Source organism: Chlamydotis macqueenii, chromosome 6, assembly GCF_036417535.1.
Source record: "Chlamydotis macqueenii isolate bChlMac1 chromosome 6, bChlMac1.mat, whole genome shotgun sequence".
Lineage (NCBI taxonomy): Eukaryota > Metazoa > Chordata > Aves > Otidiformes > Otididae > Chlamydotis > Chlamydotis macqueenii.
Window position 1 is genome coordinate 29,358,867 of NC_141561.1, and position 27,410 is coordinate 29,386,276.

At 41.7% G+C, this 27,410-nt stretch overlaps 1 protein-coding gene across 4 annotated transcripts in view; it reads right to left on the minus strand.

The window, feature by feature from the left end:
- Window positions 1–27,410, minus strand: part of PLEKHM3 (pleckstrin homology domain containing M3) — an 87,697-nt gene that overhangs the window by 24,452 nt on the left and 35,835 nt on the right. For all 4 annotated transcript variants that reach the window (XM_086750765.1, XM_086750766.1, XM_086750767.1 and 1 more), the window contains 3 exons: window positions 25,435–25,580; window positions 19,691–19,884; window positions 7,591–7,654 (listed from right to left, as the gene is read on the minus strand). In XM_086750765.1, coding sequence (XP_086606891.1) covers window positions 7,591–7,654; window positions 19,691–19,884; window positions 25,435–25,580 — 404 coding nt within the window. The remainder of the gene's footprint in view (window positions 1–7,590; window positions 7,655–19,690; window positions 19,885–25,434; window positions 25,581–27,410) is intronic.

Consider the following 27,410-nt stretch of genomic DNA (forward strand, 5'->3'; position numbering starts at 1 on the left):
CCCAAGTTCTCCTAATCTTGCTGCAGGGATGAATTATAGGTTGTTTTAAGAAACAGGTATTCAAGCAAAGGTTAAAGGCTGTTTTAATCAAACAAGGTTGAAAGAGTACCAGGAATTTGGCTGCTAAAGAACAGAAAGCACTTTCCTTAGCTTGAAAATATATGTGACTCTAAATACACACACAAGCAAATATGCATTCAGGTAGAGAGTACATACGTGGGCTTTTTCTTTTGCCCCCTTTTTTTTTTTTGTTAAGATTAAGCAGGCAATTGCATGCAGAGATACTAACTGACTCTACATGCCCACTGAGTAAGATGTTATTTCATGAGTGATATCACAAAATTAGAAACTTTCCTGCCTTGCACAGGGCTGCATCAGGGCATTTTAAGGAGGAGCCCTCTGAAGGATTTTAGAATAAGAAAGCAACGTGTCAAGAAAATGGCTAAAGTTACTCTGAAAAAAACCTCTGTGCATACAAAGTATATTTAAAAAAAAATTTCTAAAAAAAATTTTTCTTCTTTCATCCAAGCAGGTAGCTCTGAGACAGTATTTTGTCTCCTCTGGAAATTTAATTTTCTGGGATGTTATTCCCTGAGATATGTCCAGCTGCCTTCTCCTGAATAGATAATTTTATGTGAACTACGGCAATGAGGTTACAGCCTAATCTTTCACACTGCTAACCCTGATCTCCCCTACTTGGCCTTTCATTCTGGACAGCAAAAAAAAAGAACAGAAGAAACCTGGTTAGCACAAAGCACTAGAAAAGGAGTAGCTCATATTGCTACTGCCTCTTCCAGGGGCTGAAAAAATTAAAATATCTCTGGAGATCTCAACTCAGAAGCTCCTGCGAGCCACTGGCACCACTGCCGGGTTGTTTTAAACAGAGTTCAATTCTGAAAAGTCACACATACCCCAAACAGCCTAGATTACATATTCATGTGAAAAAGCACCACGTGTATTTAATAAGTCCTGTTGAAAACTCTGGTTTCAAGCAGCGCAAAAACCAGTTCTGCTATTAAAACTATCTATTAACAATCTTGCTATATCTCCATACTTTCCCTCCGAGACTTTAACAGAGCTCAGATAAACTTGTCTTCCTGGCTGCCACTTGCCAAAATGCTCCTGGACAGCTCTTCCCCTACGAGCCTGGCCGGCTCTGCCATGCTCTCTGCCTGACGGTGAGCCATTCTGAATGACAGCAACTCCCTTCCCCAGCAGAGCTGTGGCAAAGAGGAAACACCAGTAAGATCATTGCCATTACCACTAATTGTAAGCAAAACTGTCAGCACTGTGGGGAATTATACACACACACCTGGAATATCAGCTACCCTGAAGTTTCCTGTTCTGCTGAAAGGCAGCTCAGTGCTAGCAAACTCCAGGGAGTGACAGGAGTGAGTGATAAAGGAGCCATAGCCACAGGAAAGTACACAAGCTGTTCAATTGCTGTTTTGCTATCAGACATTTAATATTTATAGAAGTGTATATTGTGTGTTTTTCCCATCCTAGGAATACTTCCATATTCTTCTGTTAATACAGTTACCACAGTCATACAGGGACAAGCCGTAAACAAAGGACATAAAGATGGCTATTAGCATTACGTCGTTATGGTCCAAGATGCATGTTTACACAGTTCAACTACAGAATTATTTAAGTGCCTTGAAATCTTAATGTATTTAAATTGCACAACATATTTAAAATAGGTCAGACAGACTACCCCTCCAAAGTGCTAGTTTCCCTCCTTTGAACTCGATTGTGCTTAGGATGTGTATTTTAAACACACACATAGTAAAGTAGGACCCATTTTACCTTAATCCCATTTGAAATGACTTGTCCTGTGTGTCAGAGAGAGCCTGCAGCAGAGCTGGGAAGAGCATCCAGATCTCATGTGCCTTAGGACGAGAACTGGGTCACTGTACAAACTAACAATGTGTACGCCTTCCACCTCCCCACACAACCATTTGTTTCTGTCTATCTCCTACCAGAAATTTAAGGGCAGGGGCTGTATCTGACACATCAGTTAAAACACACCACTGTTTCCAACCAGCTCTACTCTGACCAACGTCTTCCAACCCGTGGTCAGCTGAATACTGGTAGTAACACACTGCAGGACTTGCATCTCTGTCACACTTGCTGTGTCAACCCTTGCTTGGGAGGCTGCAGATGTAAACCAACATTTTCACTGCAGTGCTGAGGTCTGACTTGCGGCAGCTATGGCACAGATGTGTGGCATTTTGCTGCCCTTGTTGAGCACAGTGAACTCCACAGAGAACTGCAACAGACAAAACTTGAGCCATCGCAACACAGCCAGGCCTGCCAAAAACCTAATTCTCCTCCTCACTTGCCACCTCCTGCCCCTCAAGCTAAAAAGGGCTTGCCTAAACTTAAAAGGATCTGCTGGTACAGCTACATGGGTAAACCTCTTTGGTAAATAAAAATTTACGCTGATACAGCTTATATTGAATCACTGAATGAAACAAAAGACAGCAAAAGACTTTCTCATTGATATAATCAAGTTTACACAAATGCTTTTACAGGTATGGCTGTATCTGTTAAGAGCAGGGGGTGGCGTGGGGGGTGTTTGTCACGCACCTATCCCAGTAATGCTTCTAAAACGAGAGCAAGCCCGAAGTATGTTAGCCAAAATCCAGTTCTGTCAATTAATATAGCCACATGCACACTAGTGGCTTTCACCAGGACAGGCATGCAGGTTTGATGCCACATCCCATCCTTTTTTTTTTTTTTTTGTGCAAATAAAAAGAAACTGATGGCAAAGAACACCACCACTGATGGGCTTGGAAGTCATCTGGCTGTATGTCATAAATCTAAGCTGAGCATTTCTCAGTAATTGTATGAGGACTGAGTAATCAGAAAAGAAGTTTCACTTTTGAAAAAGACAGCAAGTAAAGAGGGAAAAAAAAAAGTCCACACCCCCTTGCAGTGTTTGCTATTGTTGGGACTCAGGAAACAACTTGTCTAAATCAATGTATAAGTTTTGCACATGTAAAAATTCTAGAAAGAGCATCTCCAATCTCCTCCACCTCAGTTTAGGAAAATACAGGGAGGATTCGAATTTGCCATTGAAAGAGGAGATGTGATGAAAATACAACACGGGTTAAAAGCCCAGAAAAGCTAACGACCTAACAATTTCTTTGTTCTTCTAAGGCTTCCTAATCCTGATCTGACAATGTACTAGGCTCAAATTAGGTGGAAGTTATGTTTAACTGAAACTCATTTTTATTCCCTACGTCTTTGTTAGGGAATCTTATACGTGCAAAATCCTGAACAGAAACATTAAGATTTTCATATTGCGAATGCTTCTGTTAGATCAACTGTTCACCTAGCCCAAAACCCTATCAGATGCTGTAATCAGTACTATATAAGTCAGAGGAAGATGAAATCATTGATCTGTCTGTCAACAGGGAAGACATCTTCCTAATCCCCTCAGTAAATAATATGTCTATTCTGAAACCTTATAATCTCTTTATCTTACATAGAGTAACTATGGACATTCTCATTATGGATACTTAATCCTCTCAAAGATGATAAACTTCTGGCCTCAGTAACATTACTGTGGCATTAAGTTCCTCCTGCTCACTCTGTGTTCTGTGAAGAAGCATTTCCATTAAGGATTTTTATGCGTATCTCATATTCACTGTATGACCTGTGCTATATAACTGTGAGAACAGAGCTCTCCTGTTCGTCCTTTCTCTCCACTGTTCTTCACACTGTTTGTAGGTTCATCTACAGGTAGATAGTCAGGAAAAGTTAATCTGAAATAAATGGATGTTTTAATTAAATTTTAATGGATTAGTTTATCTAGAAGGTTAAAATGGATAAATTATACTACATTAAATCCCCGTATGGACATACACATTCAGAATGAAAATGGCCTTAATACAATTTAGTTCAATTTGCTTCCAAAGTAAATGGAGATAAACCAAATGAAAGCTACTTATATTTTGAGTAACAGTATTTACCACAGTGATTCAATGTAATTCAACTCATCATTTTAAATTCCCATATTTTGTCACTTCAATTTCTTTTTCCTGATTGTTCCCGTGCAAACAAGTCTTCAAATCATTGTCTTTTTAAATCTCCTGTCTCACTCACAATTGCCATCTTTGACATCCAGTCATTTTTGCCATTACATAGATCCTATTTATTTTACCACATCTTTTGGGGGTAGTATAACCAGGATGAAATAATTACCATGAATAAGAGTCTTTCTTCAGTAAAGACTATCACTGCAATAATTTTTGTACACTTGTATGCCTTGCTATTTACATAAATAAAAACAGGCAAGACATTAGTTAACCCCCTGAGTGGATTAAGCATCGGAATTTTGAACTTGTCACAACAGCCACTTCAAGTCTTTCACTTTAAAAGCTCCCATTAATACGAAATCTAATTAAAGCAGAAAGAATTACTTTTCCTAAGAAATGCAAGACTCTTGTCTGAGTCAGCTTCTATCCAAATCAATGTTTAGTCTCACCAAAAGCAGCCTCATAGTCAAACCAAATGAATGGACAGTTTTTAACTTCAGCTTCCATGAACTGTGTTCACACACCCACAAAACCAGGGATACGTCTGTTAGTAATGTCAGCAGAGAACAGAGTTTACACCTCCAGTAGGTTTAGGGTGAAGCTACCCTGGACTGTGACTGCACCATCAGGGACTATAATGCACATAAATAAGAGTCATCCATTTTCCAGTGTACTATGTCTGCTAAGACCAGCAATTTCAGGAGTGAATACTTGCTTCCTAACAACTGGAGGTCTTTCTCTTTAAAGCTCTAATTGACTGGAATAGCCCTGGATAAACTGGCTAACAGAGATGCAGCGGTGTTACGGGTGACGCAGGGCTGTTACTCTCTGGGCAGATGATGCCAGGGAGGGTTGGAAAGGAAAGCGAGTGTAGCCAATGGGGCAGAACAGGCAAGCTGTCACACTTCGTGCTTCTGCTTGTTAAATCCAAATGCACCTAATTAGTCATGTTGCTTGTTAACACATCCAATGACAATGACAAGAGGATTCTAAGAATATGTACTCCATGTGAACAGCCCATAGATAGACTTGCTGTAAACTTTAATGTAGTCTCTGGTCTGCAGTGAAACTTTGCTGGGGTGCATGTGCACATTTGCATCTATTTCAAATAAATGTGCACAGACAACCAAAGATCACTTGCTGCCTCTTTGGTTAAAGGTCAGATCTACTCACATCTACACTATCAGCATTTGCTAGGGAAAGTAACATGAGTAAAGTACTAGCAAAACTACTACCTCACCAAGATTTGGTGAGTTTCCAAAATTAAAGACATTGTTTCTTTTTTTTTTTTTTTTTTTGCACTCTGCTTTTAACGTCACAATTAAGGTCTTCCCCAGAAGAGCCCTGTCCAAACAGATCCAAGTGACAACCATCCCCAGACCATCAGATAGTTCACGTATGTACTCTGCCACATCCATGAGGTTTAGGCATGGAGCTCTACTAAGCTTGGAAAGAGATTTAAATTTGATTTCATTTTAGAATAGTATTATATGCTGCTTCACCTACTGGCAAACAGGCATTTCAACTAAGAACAGATTCTCATAACACAGTTTTGAAACTCAGCTGCTTGGTAGGAAACAACCCATATTCTCTAGGATATTTAAAGAGAACTTGGCTAGGAAACAAATTAGAATTGAGCTGGGACTAACCAGGGTAAAGGTTGCTTATATCTTCAGATTACCCCTCTCTGCTTTTCTAATTCACTCACCATGCCTTATCTTTCCATTAATCTTTAATAAACCTTTTAGTTAATTCCCCAAACATACGCAATCTACATGACAGCAGGATACAGTGCAAAAGCAGCCCACAGATATGAGGAAACAGGCAGCAGAGGAATCAAAAGGAGGGGAAACTTTCAGGATTAAAAAACACCAAAACTGCAGCTCAGTAGAAAATTATGAGCCATCAGGAAAAAGCAGTGGTAAGGGGCAAACCAGGGAGGAGGCAGGGGCTATAAGGGTATAAGTGTTTCTCCAACTGTTGGATTCATTTTCTCAATAGTAGCCTCCTCCCCTTTCCACTCTGGTTCCACTTTGACAAGAAACAGGTAATTCAATTTCAAACTCGGAGCCTCTGAAATGTGGAAAACCCTCTCCAGGCCGACAACAAGGATATAGCTAGATTAAAAGGTAAATGCAATTTAACCCACCCCAGCAGAAATGATAATCAAGTTATATTGCCTCTAAATATGATAAGTTTGGGGCTGGGGCCCTCAGGGGAAGAGAAGGTGTCTTGCAAACACAAAGAAACATGCTAAAGGGAACTGCTAAATCAATGGATGAATTCTGACTTCTACGCTCCCTCCCTCCCACAGGGTGCTTGATAAGCTGCTGATTGCTTCTAAAACATCTACTACCAATGCTAGGAACTGATTAAGCAGCTTACAAAGCACTGGAGGCTAATAGACAGGCCCACCAGGGAGAATGCAGCTCTGGAGTTAAGTAGCTTGCTTTTTCATGGCTTGATTATTAAAGATGAGATAGCAGAACATGCTGAAAAGATGTGGAAACAGTTTTAGACCTCAGATTACTGGCCTTTTTATTTTATATATGAAATCACTTCTACCCTGTGACTTCACCAGCCAACAAAAGCCACGTTTCCTGTAGTTCTGTAGACTCCAGCTCTGAGGGTCATCTGAACTATCTCAACTTAAATGTGTCAACTGAACATCCAGAACTGACTATACTACATGTTATCCTGCAGAAAAGGTACCACTAGACAAGAGAAACATCAGTGGAAGAAGCTTAAAATACTCTGTTTTACATATCATTGGCAACATTAAAGTGTGAACACAGATGTGCCCAGGTCAGCCAGCGTTATCTCACCTCATTGCTTCCTCCATTACATATCTGAGTCCTGCAGCACATTCACCTTACATTCCCTATCTTCTCTTTTAAGCTCTTTTTGCCAAATTCTTCTTGTTTAATCCGTTATGTAATAAAATTCTGTTCTTCAGGCAGATGTACTGCAAGGTGCTTGCTTAGTTCAATCAATACCAACACGAAGACACGCTTTGCTGGCACATTACCTCTTCTGTGGTCACGGCTGTTACAGTACCAGTGCACAGCTTCAGTTTGTGTAGCAGGCTTGCTGAGGTTTTTGTGGGTTTTTTGTTGTTGGTTTTCGGGTTTTTTTTTCCCCTCAATAAGCACATTGGACCAGGGACTGTACAAACTCACAAATTCCTGAATAACTATTCTTTCAAGCACAGAAATAAATAACACTAGTTCACCTGTAGATAAGCCTTCACTGATCAGATTAAAAATTTCTCACAGCAAAGTTCTCTTTGCAGATTACAGTTTTCTTTCACAGCCTCTTTCCAGTCCCTTTTCAACACTAACGCTCTTCTTTCTGATGAGAGGCTTCCTCTCTCTCATCCCTAACCAATGCCTCTGTTAACTCATTCTTCTATTAAACTATAAACCACAGATGGCTTGGAAGTACAGCTATTTATGCTACGATAGGCTAGAAGGGGAAATGTACAATTATCACTGAAGGTGAGAACAGGCTTGACGTGTAACAGGTAGAATTAGTCGAAGAAACTTACCTGCTGAAGGTCTGCGAGAGAATAAAGATGGATTTGCTGGAGAAGATACTCTCTGGGAAAGATCCTGGAAAAGAGAAAAATGGATGTGTCTCATGCCCTTTTGACTGGGAAGCTCAAAGGTTTTCTCTCCCCACCAAAAGACTGTAGAACAATGACACAAGAAAGCTTGTCGGAAACTGGAATTATGTCACCCTGTAAGCACCAGTTACTTTTACAGCATTCCTCATGGGCACAACAATTCCACAATAAGAATGAACGCGGTGCCAATGTCACTCTCCAACTGTCAGGTAAGCACGTACCACAACATTTACAGCCATTGAAAGCTCATTCTGAGCACAGAAGGTGTTTCTTTAAACAATTAATCCAGTAATAAAACCAAGTAACTCAAACTACACATTAGAAGTATTTCTCATGGGTTTTAGTACACGATTCCTGGTCTGACAGTTGATTGATATAAATTTCCTTTTGCATATAGAAATATATGTATTGGTATAGGCTTTATAATGACTTATTTGAGAAAGGTGTATTTTCCTTGCATAAAGACCATTGATTATCCACTGACAGGCCTGTTCAGTAAAGCTAAACTACAGAAACCTGAACAGAGATGTCCTAATTAGAGCGACTTGCAGTAAAATGAAAAACTGAGCTAAAATTACATTGCAGAGAAAAATGGCCCTTGTAAAAGTAAGTGGATATTAGCAAGAAAGCTTATGAAAACCTATGTATCTGACATGAAGATGTCTGGAAGAGAAAAGGCACATCTAATTAAAATGACTAAAATGTCTTTATGTGCACACACAGAGAAACAACCAGCCAACCAGCGTTATTTTCCATCCACACAGAATAAATATAACACCATGCTAAGGTATCATAGAGAGTAGATAATCACATCACTCTTGCAAAAAAAAGCAACCAAGTACCTCAAGAGGTGCAACTATTTTACACTACATGTTTTTTAGAGAAGAAATGGTGAACTCAGTTCCTACATTACAATCATGTAACAAAATCCCTGATATTATTAAATGCATTAACACAGCTCTGGCAAAGACTGGTTTGTAATGGTAGAACTGAATAACAGTGAACAGAAAGACCACCGGACATGTTAAAAAATGAATGATACTGAAAGGCCGATATGAACTTACATGATTATGATGTGAGACTAGTGAGAAAGTACACAGGAACTCAAAGAAAAGATTTCAGAAGCTACGATAACATAATTAGCTAAAACATAGATCAGCAGGGATAACAGTACCAACTGCAATCTTTGACAGAGCACTGAATCTAAGAAATAATGGAAGCACCTTGGTTCATTCTACTCCATTAGGTGTCTTAAATATCTACCTGAAATTGATGCTTTCAAAGCTGTCTTGCAGGGACAAGGACATTTCACTGCTGCTAATGTGAGTGGTACGAGGCCTCATACTTCTTTTGTACTTTTGAAAAAAAAATCTAAGCTTTACTGGGGCAGGAGGGGAAGAGTCCTGCAAGCAAAGCACTGGCAACTGGGCACTGCCGATCTTAGGGCACTCTTCCGGAGCAGGACAGCGCCCTTGCTCGTTCTGACTCACCACGAATGTCCGCTCTACCCACCTAGTTACCAGCTGCAGTCTCACTGACATACCGCATCTTCCCCTTTCAGTTCTGTTGGCTATACTATTGCTCCTACTAGAGATTAATGTGTTGCAGTGGCAAAAACAGACTTGACTTCGGGAAAACTATTCATTTATTACTAAAAACAGCAGGATAATGAGACAGAGAACAAGATAACCTCCCTCCACCCCTCCCTCTTCCCAAGCTTAACATTATCTCTACTACCTTCTCCCCCCCTGAGCAGCACAGGCGGGAGGAGGGAATGGGGGTCGCGGTCAGTTCACCACGCGTTGTTTCACACCGCTGCTTCATGGTCAGGGGAAGAACTCCTCGCATTCCTCCCCTGCTCCATTGTGGGGTCCCTCCCATACGTCACAGTCCTTCATGAAACTGCTCTGGCATGGGTCATCTCTTCCACGGGGTGCAGTCTCTCTAGAACAGCTGTCCCAGCGGGCCCTCCACGGGCCACAGCCGCCTTCAGGCATCCACCTCCCCCGATGTGTGGTCCTTCATGGGCTCCAAGTGGATCTCTGCTCCTCCGTGGACCTCCATGGGCTGCAGGGGGACATCCTGCTTCACCATGGTCGTCACCACAGGCTGCAGGGGAATCTTGGACAGAAGCCGCATTACGCCTCCCCCTCCTTCACTGACCTTGGCATCTGCAGCCATTCCTCTCACAAGAAAAGTTCTTCACAACAGGCTGGCAGACGCCTCTCAGAATCTCTTCACATCACGCATCTCCTCTCTTCTCCACTTCTTGCAGCCAGGCCGGGTCAAGTCGGGCCCAGTCGGCTGCCTGGCGAGAGGCCAGAGGGTGAGGCCTGCAAGGCCCATGAGGCCTGCGCCTCCCCCCCAGCTCAGCTTCTTCACATCTTCTCTTCTCTCTTTTTTTTTTTTCTTTTTTTTTTTTTTTTTTCTTCCCCCCCTCTGTTTTCCCCTTCTTAAATACGTTATCGCAGAGGCGTTATCACGGAACATTCTGCTACCAATTGGCTCAGCCTTGGCCAGCAGCAGGTCCGCCCTAGGCCCGGCCGAGTCCACTGAACAAAGGGGAGCAACTTCTAGCAGTTTCCTACAGAAGCTGCCACCTTAGGCCCCCCCCACTAAACAAAACCAGAACACTGCTGCATCACACCTCCATAAAACGTTTGGCACAATGCCAAAGATCATTAGAAAACAGTCAAAATCCATATATCAGGCAATATATGGCATTGCGATTCCTCATTTGCACATAGAAGATTTATTAAAATTGTTTGCTAAAACATCAACTCTGAACAGTATCTTGAAGCCATTAGTATTTTTCAGCTCTGATAGAATTTATTTCATTAAAATTTCCCCATCACACTCCCCTGCTCACACAGGCAGGCACTAAACAGTGTGGTAGCTTTGCCAGGAACTGTATTATTTACTGATGCCCTTACAGCACTTCTGAGGAAAATCATTAGCTAATGAAAGATTTCCTTTTTCAGGAAATGGCCTGAATAGCCCATAAGGCAGAAACTGTCAACAACTAATATCGATGACTAACATCAAGTTCCCCTGCCTTCAAGGACTGCATTTTATTTCCTGCAAGTTCTAACTCCTCATAAAAAGTGTGCAGATGAAAAGCAAACTCATGATCGAGGGACTCCCTCTGTCAAGGGGGTCTCAGCCAGCACGGGCCCTGGTGAGTCATCCTCTCCCTGTACCTGTCCCACTCCCTGAGATAGGTTAGCTTGCAGCAGCAGCTCTGCAGAGCCAGCATCCAACACTTCTCCTCCCTTTCAAATCTATTTCCAGGAAAAGAAGCAGGCAATGCCCTCCCAGACTTACGCAAGACATATATACACACACATGCTCGGCACTCGAGTGAGAGGAGTACTTATTTCCATTGCTATGGAAACTGGGGCATTAAAAAAACCCTCAGTAAGGCTGGTCCAGCTCCAGATTTGCAGTCCTTGTAGTGACTCGAAAAATCAAAATCTGGTTGTGGTGGTCCACAGAAAAACAGCTGAGCTCATATAAGGTCCTTTTCAGTAGCGGGCACACAGGACTAATTTAGAGCCTTTTACTTCTCGACCCAGACACTTCTCTCATCTAACTAGCAGGAACATAACATCCTTGCCATTTCCATCCCTCTGTCAACTGCAACTACAATTGGCCAAAGGAAGTCAAAATCAGTAGAGTACAGCAGGCAAGACTGGGCTCAGGCAACCACCACGCCACTGCATTAGTGTCCAAACAAAGCACTGCATGGCATCCAAATCAACCTAAAAATCACATTCATGTCTAGAAACCTGACAGAGACCACACAGCAGGCTAAGATAACTACACTTAGAAACATCTAACTAGAAAATACATATTTACTTTCTGCATGAGATGGAGCCTTGAGCATGCCTGGGTTAATGTAAAGCCTTGATCCAAAAAGACCAAAACATGTGCTTGCATTTTATTTTTCCCTTGATATAAAGGTCATTTACAAACACTGAATGGGAAATCTCTGATAAGTTATTTGAAAGCAAAATAGAAGATGTCAGTTTTGTAAATCTTTTGATCGATGCACTATAGTGAACTGGAATTTTTTTTAAAGTTGGCCAATTAAAAGCATTCAATAAACAGTGTCCTTTCAGTCAAATCTTAACATAGAAAAAAAAACTCAAGTGAGCTAGACAGAGGTCAAATGCAAGATGTTAAGACTCATCACAATAAAAACTCAAACCTCTGCTGCTTTAGAATGTGACCTGTGACCCCTGAGAGGCAAATGGTATCGAGTGCATGTCCCACTAAAAGCACCTCCTGAGCTTTCACAGTTTGGAAACTCCCAGACCAGTTTCACCACCGATGCAAAACAGAACAGTTGTGAGTCACAGGATTGCTGTGCTCTAAACCCTGGCTACCAGTCAGGGTTAAGCCTGCAATGAACAAATCAAGTTCAATGCTAACCAGCCCTCCAGCTTCGCCAGTTCCTGCAAACAATGAAATCCAAAGTCCTATTGGTTAAAGGTCTCTAAATTGCTTTATTGTTATGTGCTAGTAAAAAAAGCAATCAAGGCAAGCAGCATAGAAATCCACCATCGGAGACTTTTGGTCCAACTAAAGCAAGAATTGAGCACTCTCAGGTTGTGATTATTATTCTTTTTTGTTTGATACTTTGTAATCTGAAGCATAACCTTCAGGCAAGATAGAACCAGAAAATTTCATCCGTTCCCCTTCGGATGATCTTATCAGGTAAGTATTTGCACAAACAAAGGTTATCTTTTAGTGTCCTCCTGCAAACAGAACCACTGATAAGACTTCGCTTTTTGCATTTGGACAAAGTGTGTAGTCATGGTGCTTTGTTAGCACTAAGTAATTGCTCTGCATTTAAAGCCTGTTTATCATCAGCTGGGGTAATTTTTCTCCAATGTGTTAAATACCCTGACAGCTCTCCTAAAGCTACAACCAATTAATCTGCCCAAGCCTGACACTATAACCAAAGTACAACCATGATAAGCAGAGCGAACTCTTCTTTTTACAACACAATCAAAAGAAATCAAGTTAGCTGGCAGGTGGGCACAACCAAGCCTCTTTTGTACCAAGAAGCCTGTTGAAACCTAGGATGGGAGGTGGGAGGGGTGAGGAAGCTGGCACCACGATTTCATGTGCCAGCCAGGAGTGTCTTGTTTGACCAGGTTGGGAATTGTATGACTGCGCCATGACTCACGGGAGATGCAGACGCACCAGTCCAGCACACAGCCACGTTCAGACGTCCTCTCCACCCCTCTGCAGGAAGCTGCTACACCCACAGCTGGCACAGCTCCACAGGTACCAAGTCCATTTCCTCAGCCAGCCCAGTTCATACCCTGGCACTGCAGCTGACACCAGCACCAACTTACTTTTAAGCTACTGCGCCACGCTGCACACTAAAGCCGCTGACAGGAAAGCACATGCTGTTCACATTATTTTTTTTTGGTCCCTAGACGAGGGGCCAGAGGACCTCTGAAGTCCCTGCAGCATGCACCACCAACAGCTGCGGCGGTGTGCGCAGCACATGGGCAGGAACTGCGCACACTCTGATCTCATTGACAGGAGCCCAAATTTTTCTCAAAAAGTACAGAGGGATATCAGTGAATTGTCAGTTATCCCAAACATATGTGGCAGGGTAATAAATAACATCTCTTGCTAGGTTTTCTCTTGCAATTACTTAGACAGAGAATCTGTTAATTTAAGGCAGAGAACAGCATCAGAGATGACAGGAAAAGGTAGGATTTTTTCCAGTGTTGCTAATTCTTATAGTTTTATTCAGGCTTTTGATTTCTTATTTCCTTGGAAATCCCAGCTCCTCGAAGTATGTTGTGAGAGAACCCCAATTTTCTAGCCAAAAACATTACTCAGGGAAGTGGGGCCCTGAAAAACCTAGTCATGTGAAAGTCAAAAGCTAAAAACAAATAAATGAATTTAAAACAAACCAGAAATTATTTATTTAATTCTTATGGTATTACACCAGATCAATGATTTTTTTTTTTTCTAATTCTATGCGGTTGGCTAAAGAAGCATTTATGAACCATTTCATGTTTGTGAGGTATGAACACTCTTCTGGTTATGTTCTGTGAGCAGCCACTCCTAAATGTCCCCAGCCCACACTAAGTGCTAGATTTACTAACAAGCATGTCCAGGTAAGGTATTGTTTCATGTTGTTATGAAATACCCCATGAGCATCCCTATGTTAAAACAGTTACTCTTATCATCCATCAGCAATCCTGAACCAGTATATTAACTTTCAACTAAAACGCAGTACGCTAACTCTCTTCTCTGTGGTTACTTGAGCAAGGTTATGGTAAATTGTGAAAGACAAGAACTACTATAGATCAAACTCAGGAATCAAGAACCACTGTTACTAGAAGTAGGATGCAGAGCATTAGAGGCACACAGTTTCATTTTGAAATCAAAATAGCTTAGATCCCCAAATTAATTAATGAAGAATAAGAAAATGTTCTCTTATTTTCATCAGGCACTTCTGAACCCTTGCAGTTTGCTGGTGGAAGTTGTGATATAAAAACAGAGATAAAAATGGTACTAGTCATATTTAACATGGTGTCCACATCTAATAGGAACTTCTTTTTAAATCATATGGTTTTTTAAAGCAGTCTAGCCTCAAAAGGTGAATGGAAACTACCATCATGAAAGATGTCTGATATTACTGATCTATTTGACAAGGAGATGCAGGTGTGCCCCTAAGCTGGAAAATGCTAACATGAACTGAAAGGCCCACCTGTCCTCTGGAAAACTTACCATAAATACCCTGGCATCCTCCTCAGCGGGATGCTTACCATGGTAGAGTACTGGCTTGTGCTTTTAAGCTTCCCTTAGCTTGAACAGATACAGCAATACTGCCTCCACCCTGGCTGCCCTGGCACACATCTTGTTGATCCAGCTCTGTTTGTTACCTCTAGTTGAAACAAAAGCTACAAGTCTGCCGTAACTCCATCCCCTACAGTTTTAGCCAAACACTTTCTAAGATGTTACTTTGCAAGGACGCTGCACGTGCACTTACTTCTTATAAAAGACACAAGAGTTTAAGCAAAGAGGTGGTCTGTTTTAAGAGCTCCATCAACAGGCATGCTTTATTTCAGCTACTGCAATGACCACATGCACACAGGATCTATACATACTTCTCTGCATTTATTTTCTCACCTTTCCTCACTTTGCGGTGTTGTTTGGTCTTAACACTGGATCCTCTCAGGATATCCAGATACCTCTCTGAATGAGTTTCTCTCTCACTCTCCTTCCAATCATCTGTGCAACAAATTTTCTTCTTCTGCTGGTCTTATTGTTAAATTGGATCCCTGAGTGCTACGAAACCACACCCTTCTGTTCCTTTCCTGCTCAAACTTTCTTTTTGCAGTCTACTGCTTTCCCAAGTTCTGTCTTTGTTCTCCTGCTTTGGGATCCTCCACTCTCCAAATGGCCTACCCATTGCAAAGAAAATGGAGAAAACAGTCTCCTTGGACAGTCTGGACATGACTTAATGACCTTCTGTTGTCCTTGGTCTGAAAGATGACATAGTCCCAGCTTCACATACATGAGGTATTTGGTGGTATAGTGATTGCATAAGATCAATCAGGATTCCTGTGATGTGTTTAGACAGGTTCCCCAATTGCCACACAAATATTTTGAAAGTAATCTACTCCTGTGTCAGAAGTGATATGTCTAAGGCTTCACTGTAGGAAGTGACAGGACTCTATTGTTCAGCATAACTGAAATTGGGCTTGTTTCGCATCGTGCTGACAGACCAGCAGGCTCAGCCAGGACCACACGTCTGCAGCACTGGAGGTGTACCTTTAACCCTCTGCTGCAACAGCAGCCTCCAATTTGGTCTTCTTGTAAGACACTAAGTGATGTATCCAGCACTGGAGTTTTGCTAGGGTAAAACTGATACATTGCTGTTCTAGCGCTGATGGACAAATGGTATCAGACAGAGATGACTAACAAGAGGGAAATTTTTCCGTATAGTTTCTCACCATCATTCAGAAGATTTACTTATAGAGCGAGGGCACCACAATGAGCACTAACGTATGCGGGAATATGCTGCAGAACATTTACCTTGCGTCACTGCCATCTGTCTAAAATATCTGGGCTAGCAACACCTGAACTGGAAGTTTAGGTGTACACCTGAGAGCAGAGAACCCAGAGAGAGCTCCAAGGTTGACTTAGGTTAGCCTACACGACAGGAGACATGGAGGTGCCTGAAGACATCCCAAAAAAAATCATTCCGACAGCTCCTTGACCTGGAGAGCCTTCCACCATGACAAGAACGGAGGAAAAGATGCTGTGGCATACAGACACACCATTAATGTATCTTACATATAAAGGGAAGAAAGCAAAGCCAGAATACAAGTTGTATTGTTCAGCATGGCTTCACAGAATAACCTCATTATTTAATGGACTCAGAGATTCTTGCTCTTTCCCAGCTATCAATTTTATTGACTCCATCTTATTCGCTTCTGTCATTTCATCATTCATCATGCCACAATCTGCAGGTGGTGGTGGGATCTGTAGGCTAATTCTGTGTTGGCTCTAGGTTTCGGTCTTGTTATGTTTCTGCCTGAACAGCATCCACACAAGCAAAGCAACCAAAACAAGCAAGAACTTGTTGAGTAAAGACTTCAAGGCAAATTATGTCTGTTGCAATACTGAGGTGACAGCCACAGCAAACGAGGCATAACAACGTCCCTTGTAAAACAGGAGCTCAGCAACAGTCTCAGAATCTCAGCTGGCTAATCTCAGAGGAATGCTGCTGATAGGCACCAGTGGAGGGCCTTATTTCTCCTCCCAGCTAAGTCCGAGTTCCCTTGTTTTTTTTCCCTTGCAAATATAAAAAGATCTTAGAATACAGCAGAGCAATAGGTGAGAACAAATCATTATAACTGATGGAAGACCAATTTTATTGTGAGTCTTCTAGCTACTTTTCGGATTTCTTCTACTTCTTCTCCTTTCTTTTTTTCCTTCCTTTTTTTCCTACTTATTCACTTGTTTCTTCAAAGTTCACAATGTAGTTCAGCCCTGAGTTCTCTGCTAGATGCCAAGTTTCAAAGTTCCCAAAGTACCTATCTATGCACACCAAGCATTATAAATAAAATTTCCACATTTAAGCCAACTGGATCCTGAGCTAACCTGGTTTACAGCCATCTGGAATTCTTCAGAAAAAGTGACTTGTAAGCACTGTAAACAGTTTTGTCTTCCCAAAGGATACCAAGAGTTTCCAACTGCATTGCCATCTTCATTTTGTGATCTGGGTTCAAGAGCAAGGTATAAATTTGAAGAAGATGATAATGCAAATAGTATTAATAAAAGAAACCTCACAGTGATCTGCTTTTCCCTAATAAGGCAGGCTCTATCAGTGTCCCAAAGGCAGCAAGGTGCCAATACAATTAATCAGTCTGTTTTAAGTTCTCCCTAGACAGCAATAGTAACAGTTTGTTTCAGTCTGTTTATATGGGTCTGACAGGTCTTCAAGATGCTGTGTTCACTTTCTTGTGATTAATAGTAATTCACATACTAAGGTGAAGACCAAGCAAAAAAGAATGTTTTTAGAGCAGGACAGATAACTGGATTCTCTCCCCTACCCTTTCATTTCTAACTAGGAAACAGTACTAAATTTAGGAATGCTGTCTCACCGTATTGTTTAAACTTCTCCTCTTCTTGCAACTTGCCCATATGATGAGCCAAAGGGAAATTTAAGTCACATATTTTCTTCGTTTTTGTTTCAGCTGTGCTCCATGAAGGCATCACATTGACAGTAAATGTCTGCACACTGTGATATTACATGCAGAAAGCAAAGCCATTGGGACCAGTTTTGAGCAAAGAATAACTCCTTCTGGAAAAACAACCTTTCTTCCTTTCCATCTCCGCAAACCTCTTAGGGAAGATTTGAGGAGCCAACTGAGCACCAAACCCACCATGACAGAGACTTCATAGATCAAGGAGGAGCTGGACTCTAACATGTGTATTCTACATTCCATCAGTGGCTTTTACAGCACTTCTAAGAAGTCCTACCAAACTGGAGATGCTTACCCAGTACAAAAGCAAATCCTTCTTGGGCTGGGGTCCTCCTCTCCAGCACAGAGAGCTTTTATTAGAGACAGTATGAAGGAACCCTTAGATAAGAAAAGGGAGCATTTGGAGTATTTCCCAGTTTCCCGTTCTGCCATTCTGGGTGTTTCATTTTGATACAGGAAGTTTTTCCTCTCTCCTCCCCACCTCAAGAAAAGACCATTCTGAGCTACTTTTTGTCCATTCTCTCTTCTCTCCATTTCCTCAGCACTTGTCATCTCTCCTTTTTGGAAGCAGGTTTTTGGGCTCCCTCTTTGTCCTGGTTTCTTCATTAACTCTTATTTTCCTGAGATCTCTTCCCTCTTTGAATTTCCTCCTTCTCCTGGCTTTCCCTCATCCCTTTGTCTCTAGTCTATTGATTTCTCTGCTTAGGCCTCCTTTGATCTCTCTTCTTTCACTCTCTTACCCAAGTCCATTCAGTCTCATGTCCTTCTGTCTATTTTAATCAAAGCATTCTTTTCTTCAGCATTAATCAGAAAGCGTAATTTCTTTTCTGTCACTTTTTCTGAATGGCAGCCTTTACAAATCTTATTCTCCTCTTATTTTTATTGCAGTTAAAGAGGATGGCATATGAAAGTTACTATAGCTGAATAGCAAAACAGCTCTGCAAGATAATAGCACCATCTAGAATAAAAGAAAAATCATTCTGATTTTTAAAATGCTGTAAACTGCCCTATCAAATAATAGGAATTGAGCAGTAAGACACAAACACACATTAACATACAGTGGGTCTGACACAAGAACTCAGTAGTGCTCTCCAGAAACCTGTTACTATATCCTTCTCTTAGTTGTTCTACGTAAGTTCATCAAAGTAATGACATAGGTTATGTACTGAACAGCAGATCACCTCACTCCTCACCTAGCATAAAGACACTAGTGGAGCCTCCTCTTCCTCCCAGAGAATTCAAGTCCCCCATCCCTAAAACAGCATGCTCAAAATACAGTCACTGATGTAATCTGCTTTCTTGCCCTTTGGCAGCTCATAACTTTAAAGCAGTGGCTTTCCTCTTTGCGGTCTTGTCTTACTTACAAACTTGGAGTGTACAAATGCTTACAGATGCATTTACCATCAAGTCAGCTGCATGTGCCTGGAGCCACTCACCTCACAGTACAGCATGGGCAGAGACATCTCATATCTTTCAGAGATCCATGACAAAAGTAACTCAGCTTTTTTAAGGTCACAACTGTGGCTTGATGGTTTTAAGAAGATTATTAATTTTTAGGTTCTTAGAAAAACGCAGTAGCAGCTGAATAGACTAAGATACAGCACTCTAAAACAAAGTTCATTTTTAATAAAACTACTGCTTCCATCACAGAAAACTCAACGTGAAACACCTTCTGCTTTGCTACGACCATGAGTTTTTCAATAAACAAAACACTCAGCATGGCCATGTCATGGATGGAAAAGACAGTGGCTGAGCAAAAACACAACTGCTCTGGTGTCACATAAATCATACACTCGGTCATGGGCCAGAGGACTACCTCTGGCCTCCGCCTTTGTGTGAGATCATATCGCAGAAGAGGGCAGAAGCACTGGATAGATGGTTGACTCTGGCCTCTCTCATGCTTTGCCATACTGTGAGGTGTTTCAAAGGTTCCAACAGCAGTTACCACAATGGAATGCCATGGCAGGGAGCATGAGATATCACACCTGACTGAAAATATGCACAGTCAGGAAACCTGAGGAGTAAAAGATGCTCACCACAATGTGTGACCCCTGGGCTAACAATTGCCAAGAACAACTTCAGATACTCAGATCCTGTAAAATAATTTTCTTTGGCAGTACATAACTCAGCTGCCCAGGGAAGTAAGAAACAAACACAACATCTATCTAAATGAGTAATATCTTCAGAACTAGAAGGGGAGGGGGAGGGGAGGGAGAAAAGCAACATGACAAGGAAACTACATCTTTGTGTTGTATGTTGTCTGTGGTTCCTACCTTCTACGCAGATCTTCAGCCACTGCTGCTCTGCAACTGAACAAGTAGGCTCGGAGAGATTTTAGCTGCTGTCTCAGGCGCACAACAGTTGCCAGAGGTTCAACATGCTTGTACAGCATGGGATTTTCCTGCTGGATATCAATCAATGGCTCCTCATAAACATATTCCAGGAACTCTTTGGCTTGTTTTGATACCTGAAAAATAAAGCAAATTGTTTAGCTAGGCTTTCCTCCTAACTCTTTTAAAGCAGATCTTCCCCTCTGTGATCTGTCAGTTATTCTCTGCATCTGAAAACTTATTCTGTTACCAATTACAGATGAAGACAGAGTTGAGGGAGATCCAATGGTCTCTGCTTATAGCCAAGTCAAACTTCATCAAGCCCAAAGTTGAGTGTATGAGATAATTGCTTACTTACCTGAAGTACAGTGATATTTGCAGCCACACATGTTTTCACTGCAGGGTAACATAACTTACTAGATTTTTTTCCAAGTCTAAAAACTGATTACCAAGTTTCTTCACTGTTATTATTTTCCTGTTTGCCATTCTCTTTTCATCAAGAAGCAAGTGATTAGGTAAGTGCCAAAGCACAACATCAGAAAAGGAAACATACACACTGCAAATCCAACCACATTGCACTACACCCGCGTATAGAACTCCAGGTTAGAGTACTACTCCCATTTGTTTCATGCTCAGGCAGTATAGTTAAAATTATGTAAAAAGAGAATAATCAGAAACATCTATCAAGTTGTTGTGGTTTTTAAATATAGATAAATAAAGGTTAATTTTCCTGGTATTACTCACTGCTAGTGTTTCACGTGCAAGAAATTTTTCTTAGGCCTTTTTCATGATAGTGCTCTGTTCTATCTCGACCTGCAAAGAGCTACTGTAATCTTGATAAATTAATGGGACTTTTGTTCCCACTGGAAAAGATACTCCTGTTTCTGAGGTGAGAAGGCTAAATTCCCTCTCATTCCTTATTTCTGCATTTTATCACAGCTGGAAAAGAGAAGATGGGATTATCTGAAATGAGCTGCAAATCACTTGAAACTGTGCTAGAGAAATACTGTTCTTCCACAATTCAATTAGACCTTAAATAAGTGTTTACACTGAGTTGAAGGAGGGATGACTTAGGCTAACAAAAGCAGAAAGGGCACACCAGAGCCTCTTGAGATTTAGGATGTTATTTCCCTTCAGGTGCTGTAAAGCAAGGAGTAGGGAAAAGCAATATACATCCTTATAAATAGCACCACTTCCAAAACCAGCATAAGTTTCTAGCTACAGGAATCACTAACTACTTATAGGGAAAGCTAGCCCCAAATGTAACCTTTTCACAATGCATAATAAAAATACAAGAAATAACACCAAGGCCAGCCTTCACACCAATAAATACAAAAATAATACAGTGTGTAATTTTAAATACAGCAGACCATAACTCCACAGGTTTCCCAGGCCATGAAGCTGTATTAAGTATCTCATCTATTGATATTAAACATCCCACCCACTCCTTTTTCTTCTCTTCGCCCCCCCCCCCGCCCCAATAATGCATGTACAAGGAATTGTGCTGTCTGAATGGACGCACAGGTAACATGCTGCGTGAGGAGCAACACAGGCAACTTGGATTTTGTAGAACAAAACTCTACAAACCCCAAATATGTCAAGTTTGCCAACACCGGCAATGTTGATGTTTTATTAGACATCCTGACTGCAGTGCACGAAAGAGACTGCAGTTAAACAACCTGCTTTGACAATAATTAAACTATTTGGCTGTAATATCTCTGCAATCCCCTGACAACTGCTGTATCTATAGTAAATATCATTACTTTTCCACTAATGGGTAAATTAAGTCACAAATTTAGTGATTCCCTAGGAGGCACGTGAATGCCTGGTACAGTGACTAGCACCTCCCACTAGGAGGACCCGGGGCCCAGTGTCCTGTGTAGTCTTACTTCCTGGCTTTAAACCCCTGCTGAAGTGATGGGCTCCTCATCCACCTGCCCTGCCGCCCCGGGAACCAGAGGGCGATTACTGTGTAAGTACTACACCCACACCTGTGCGCACTTGTACCCTGCATGGGGCAACCCTCCCGAGGCTGCAATGTTAGGAGTACAGAAACAAAAAAATGCCAGAACTGAGGTCACCTGAGTGACTCTGCAATACATGAGCACTACGATAACAAAATATTACTGTGTGGCTGTGGTGCTGCATGGTCTGAATGCAGCCTTTGAGGAGAGAGGAGCAAAGCAAACCTTTCTCCCTCCTTCATAACACAATGTACCTGCAGAGTACTGATTGCAGGAAAAGTAGCTTTGCTGAGCATCACCAGCTGACAAGCAGGTGTTAGCTCACTCTGCATGTCTGACGCTTAAAACGTTAACTGACATTGCCAACTATAGCAAAGTTACAAGAAGCTGAAATGCAGTCTTATAATGGGAAGGGGTCAGGCAGCCATAATAATTCAGCTCTCTACCAGCCAACACACGTATATGCTAGTACACGTACTAGCATACTCACAGTCCCCCAATTTTACTGTGCAGACTAGACAATCCTATTAAATAAGCCAGACAGAGTGAGAAGATGCAGAGTGCAACAGGGTTTTAGCTTTAAATGTCATACAAGGATTGAAGCTAACATTTCCAGACCTTTGTTTTCTAGAGGCTGCAAACTTACAGTTCAGAATTCAATCTTCCAGAAGCCAACCTCCCTTGGAGTCTTCTGGCAGAGGGAGTTAATTTCCTGCTGTGTTTGTCTCATATTTTGCACAGGCTGGAAGCCACTTGAACCAAACTGCAACACTTAGTGGTTTTTGCGTGCAAACAGGGAAAATAGTTGGCCTAAGTAAAAGGAAGAAAGGATGTTCACAAGATTGCCTCTCTTCCTTTCCTTTTACACAAATGCATGAAAACCACAAATATGAAAACAGTAGGGAGACAGGGAAAAAAAGTGATCCTGAGGACTGAACTGTTGCTTTGGTTATGACAGAAGAAACACGCCTAACCGCCAAGTCTTTTCAAAGAGCTCTTATTGCAGTCAAAGGTGTTTTTGTTTTCCTACCCATGTGCTTTCAGGTAAGTACATTGTTGTTTTTCAAGACGCTGGGTATGGGAAGACACAACTCTACAGATTTCTGCCACCTTTATTTTTTCATGACCTGTCTTGCCAAAAGTAGACAAGAACCTCTCCATTCGCAAAACTTAATTGATGCAACAGTTTACAGCTGCTGCTCAGATGTCTAGGAGCCCATGAAACATAAAAGAGAAGCATGCTCAATTTATTGTATCATCATAAAAGCTCACGTCCTAGAGTACCTACTGGTGCTTGCTTTGCAAAGACAGATAGGACAGACCCCAGAAATCCCTGCAGAGGCAGGGAAAAAGTGGCAGTGGGAAGGAGTGCAGGTTTTCAAACACTTCGTTCACTTTCCTTTCATTTGGTGGGCTGACAGGCACATTTTGACTGTGTGAAACACAGAAGCTTTTGAAGACTGAAGTCCTGTTTCAGTTCTGACCATCAAATGTGGTATGCGCTTATTTCCTGCAGGACCGCTCTGGGGGATGCTATGAGTCCGGCCAGGAGCAAATGACTCACCGCAGCAGCTCCACTTCCAGGCACTGGTGCACTACCTGTGAAGGGCAGGGCTGTGCATTTAGGACAAGCTCTGCTGTTTACCTTCATTTTGGGATGTTGCTGCACAGCTCTGTGTGGGCACACGGGCCAATTATGGGAGGTGAAATGCTGACAAATTAAGTGATCTTCCTCTAAAAATGAGCCCAAAGAAAATTATCACTACCAAGGTCACCTCAAGGAAATGAGACAAGATATCCGTCTTTGCCAAATCAGGACATTTAATCAATACACTACTAAGGAATCATGCAGTTTCATTATAACTATTAAGTGCAGCAGCCAGCACTAAGTTGTCTTTTAGACCATACAGAAGAAAAACATAAGACCTTATCTGTAAATGGAGAAAGGAAATGTGGATGTAAAACCGCAGGCAATACGTGTTCTACATCAGAAAAGTACTGCTTAGGTCCCATGGATGTATAGCAGGAACAGAAACAAAAGCATGCACATGCAGAATTTAACAGAAGGGGGAAAACTCCGAAGATGTCACAAAAGTAACAAGAACTACTTATTATTTTAATGCTATACATGGATAGGATGGAGCTGAGGAGATTCAACCAGTGATCTCAGCTCAGTTGTCACACTGCCACCATGGTACGTGATGTCCTCTTCACCTTCCCTCCCTGCCTTAGTTTCTGCTCTAATAGTTGGGGACGCTGTAGTGTTTTCCTACCTAAGGGATGGTGTTCCTTTCTTAAATCCACCTTTCTGAGCACTTTGGCACAGAGACTGGTAAAGTATCTGCATAGAATTTGCTTCTGCTTCCAAGCCACCTCACGCTTGTTCTGCCTGTCTCCAAAAAGTGCAAATTGGTAACTTCTCACAATTATAGTGAGATTACAGTAGATTACGTTTTCAACTAATGCACAAGCTTAAAAGTCCAATTTCATTTTATGCCTCAACTGCCTATACCAAGACCACAGAGCATAGTTTTCACCTTGTAGGTTTAAAAAACAAACCAGTTTATTTTCTTGGCAGTATTACTGACAGCTTGATAGGACGTCTTTGCCTTACTTGCCCATTATCAGGGCTACCTATACTACCGTGAGCTGGCAAGTTTAGTCCTCGGTAAAAGCATCCAAAGAACGAACTCTTAAATATTTACTCCTAGCTTCTAGGAAAGGGAGAGGTTTTTGTCTCCACATGTAGGAGCTTTGTAACTCTGAAGATTCTTGCATTTCATGGCGCAAGACTATCATTTTCCTGATGGCAGGCTCTGGCTACCTTTTAATAATCTTCCCGTCTGACAAATTTTCTTCTTCAAGAGACCTGCTTTTCCTCTAATAGAGCATTTAGTGGTTATTTTTCTCCTTCTCAAATAGCCCATAATAATAATATTCACAGACACAAAACATCAAACAGCTTCTCCTAACAGTGGCTGCTAGGTCTGAAGCTCTAGCATGGTCTGGATTCCTTAGGAGTTTGTTATTGTTTTAGCACAAGCTCCTCAAGATGGCAAAACAACACTGCTACCGTGTTTGCTGGCATAATGCTTTGAGGCACATAAGCAGTTGCCCCTATCTAGCAACCAGCCACCAAGACAGCAGCAAGTTTTAGAAATGTGGTAAGTAAATAACTGTAGAATTTTCTCCTTATGTTACTTTCAGTTGTCTGGTCCGAACCAGTGCTATAGTAATGTCCTTCTAGTGTCCTCAAGAGGTTTGTGCCAAGAGCCAGGACACACTGGGTCTTGCAACCACTTCTGGGTATGCCAGTTTCCTGTGCGCACTTCCACAATTTTAGCATCCATCACCAAGCAGTGCCAATCCATAGTCTCCAGAGTTCATGAAAAAAGGTACTCCTCAAAGGCCCAGTAACTGCAAAGATTAGGACTAAAAGAGAGGTTTCTGTGTTCTGTCCCTCCCTGAACAACCAGATAAGCAGTGATGGAAGAGATGCCACCAAGAGAGAGAGGCATGGCTGCTCCTGTGGCAGAATGCCTTAGGCCTGGCTAAGGAAATTGTGATGAAAATATCTGTCATGTTGAGATAGCATAGCCCATTCTGGCAAGATGGACAAAGACGACAGTATTAGCAGTCAGTCAGCTTTTCACAATGTCTGTGTTCCTATCTAAAGAGCAAATTCAGTTCACTTGCTAGCAAGCCAACTTGCAGGGAGATTACCTTGTATTTGGAAGTGTCCCAGTTATGAACCAGCCGTGCAGGGATGAGGAAGCTGTCATCCACGTGGCAGGTGCTGCAGTAATACCATCCACTGTAGCTGCACACCTTGGCTTTCCCATTAGACAAACCTATAGGGCGCTGACAGCCTAGAAAAGAGAGAGGGCGAAAACAGTGAAAAGACTGCGTTTGTACACCATGCCAGAGGTACACACTCAGGATGCAGTAAGAAAAGTAATTATTCCCCCATCTAAGGCCCTTTTTAAAATGTATTTGTTTATTTTAACAACAAGCCATTTCTCATTCCCTAAAATTAGTGGAATAAGTATCAGTATTTCTGGACTAGCACCAAACAGCATACACTAACTTGAGCCTCTATGAGAAAGAGTTCAGAGTGCAGCCAAAGGATATTTAGCACTTCTCAAGAACCAAAGGCAGAAGACCAGCTTTGAGACACTGGGCATTTAAAAGCCATGGCCATCTAAAAACCATGATCTGAAGCCTAGACAGAAAACACCAGACCACAGAAGTATTGTGCACTCGGCTCCAGACAACTCTCGTTTTCCCAACGGAATGGGCCAGTATTGGCTGCCTGGAAGAGCAGAAGACAGTTCCTGCTGATGGCCAGAAGAGATGCTGACTTGGCAGGAAGGATCCAGCCACAGAACTAGCACAGCTGAGGCAAACCACAGTCAGACGATGAATAATAACTGTGAGCAGCAGTCACATTGAGAACAAGTAGTCCATGACTAGCAGCAGTGACACAGCTCAATTTCCTGCAGATATTTTTTTTTCCTTACAATTGGATTACCCTGTTTATTATAGGGTCTGAGGTCTGCCTGACACTTTTTTCACAGCTGGTCCCTTGCTTTTCCTGTGCTCCCTTGTGTGGAGTCCCTGGGGTAAAACAATGTAGTCAAAAGCTGCTGTTTTAGTTGGCAAGAACTAATGCAGAGCTCTCCTTCACCTGAGCACCTGTTTTCACAAAACACATAGAAACTCAATGTATTTGACACCTCTGTCTTATTCTCGAGTGTGGCTAAAACAAGCCAACAGGTTCAAATAATATTAGAGTGGAGGGCTGAAGACAGACAGCACAGTCATATTAAACAACCTGCTCAGGAAGTAAGGCTAAAAATGTTTGGATAAGACATAATGAGATGTCTGTGGCTGTTATTAACACCTCTTTGACATAGCACACATGACAGTATTTCTGCTTTTCCTTCAAATGCTAGTGTCCCCATATGACATTTACAGTTACAGACACAATTAGCACCAGAGCCCCACACCAGCACGTGTTGCACGCTCAGACAGTCTCTGCTGGAGCTGATTAGTAATGCTGATTAGCAGAATCCCTGTACCTCACTTTTACAACAAAACTATGGGTTAAACAGTTTTTCAGGCAGAAGTCAACTGACTGCTTTTGTCAATATAATTGATTTTGTTTAGTTTAATTAGGTAACTTCTCCCATTGAAGGCATCTTTTTTTCCCCAGTATAAGTTATTCTGATTTGAGGAGAGGTTGCAGCTCAACTACTCCAGGTATAAATGAAGCCGCTCATTTTCCCCATTAGCTGATGCTACCATGTCCTCTCTGCTCTAATCAAAGTTATTAGAATAGCTTGACCAACATAATTAGTTCACTTTCTCCTCTTCCACACTCCAGAGGCATTTGGCCATCGATTCTCTGCAATATGCACTATCAAGTGAATCAGTGTGGGACATGTCCTGTCTCCATCTCTCTCTCCCTCTTCTCTTGTTTTTTTTTTTTTTAAGTGAGCATATGCAGTTTCTTGAAAAAGGTGAATATATAAACAGGTTAGTTGATGAAAAAGATACTTATGTTAATGTCTCCTCCTTTACCATTCAAAAGATCAGAGCATAAGTTTAAACATCTATCTCAAGTGGTATTACTCAACATACACAATGCAAAAAATAATAATCAATAATATCAGCTAATAATCAAACAGAAAACCAAA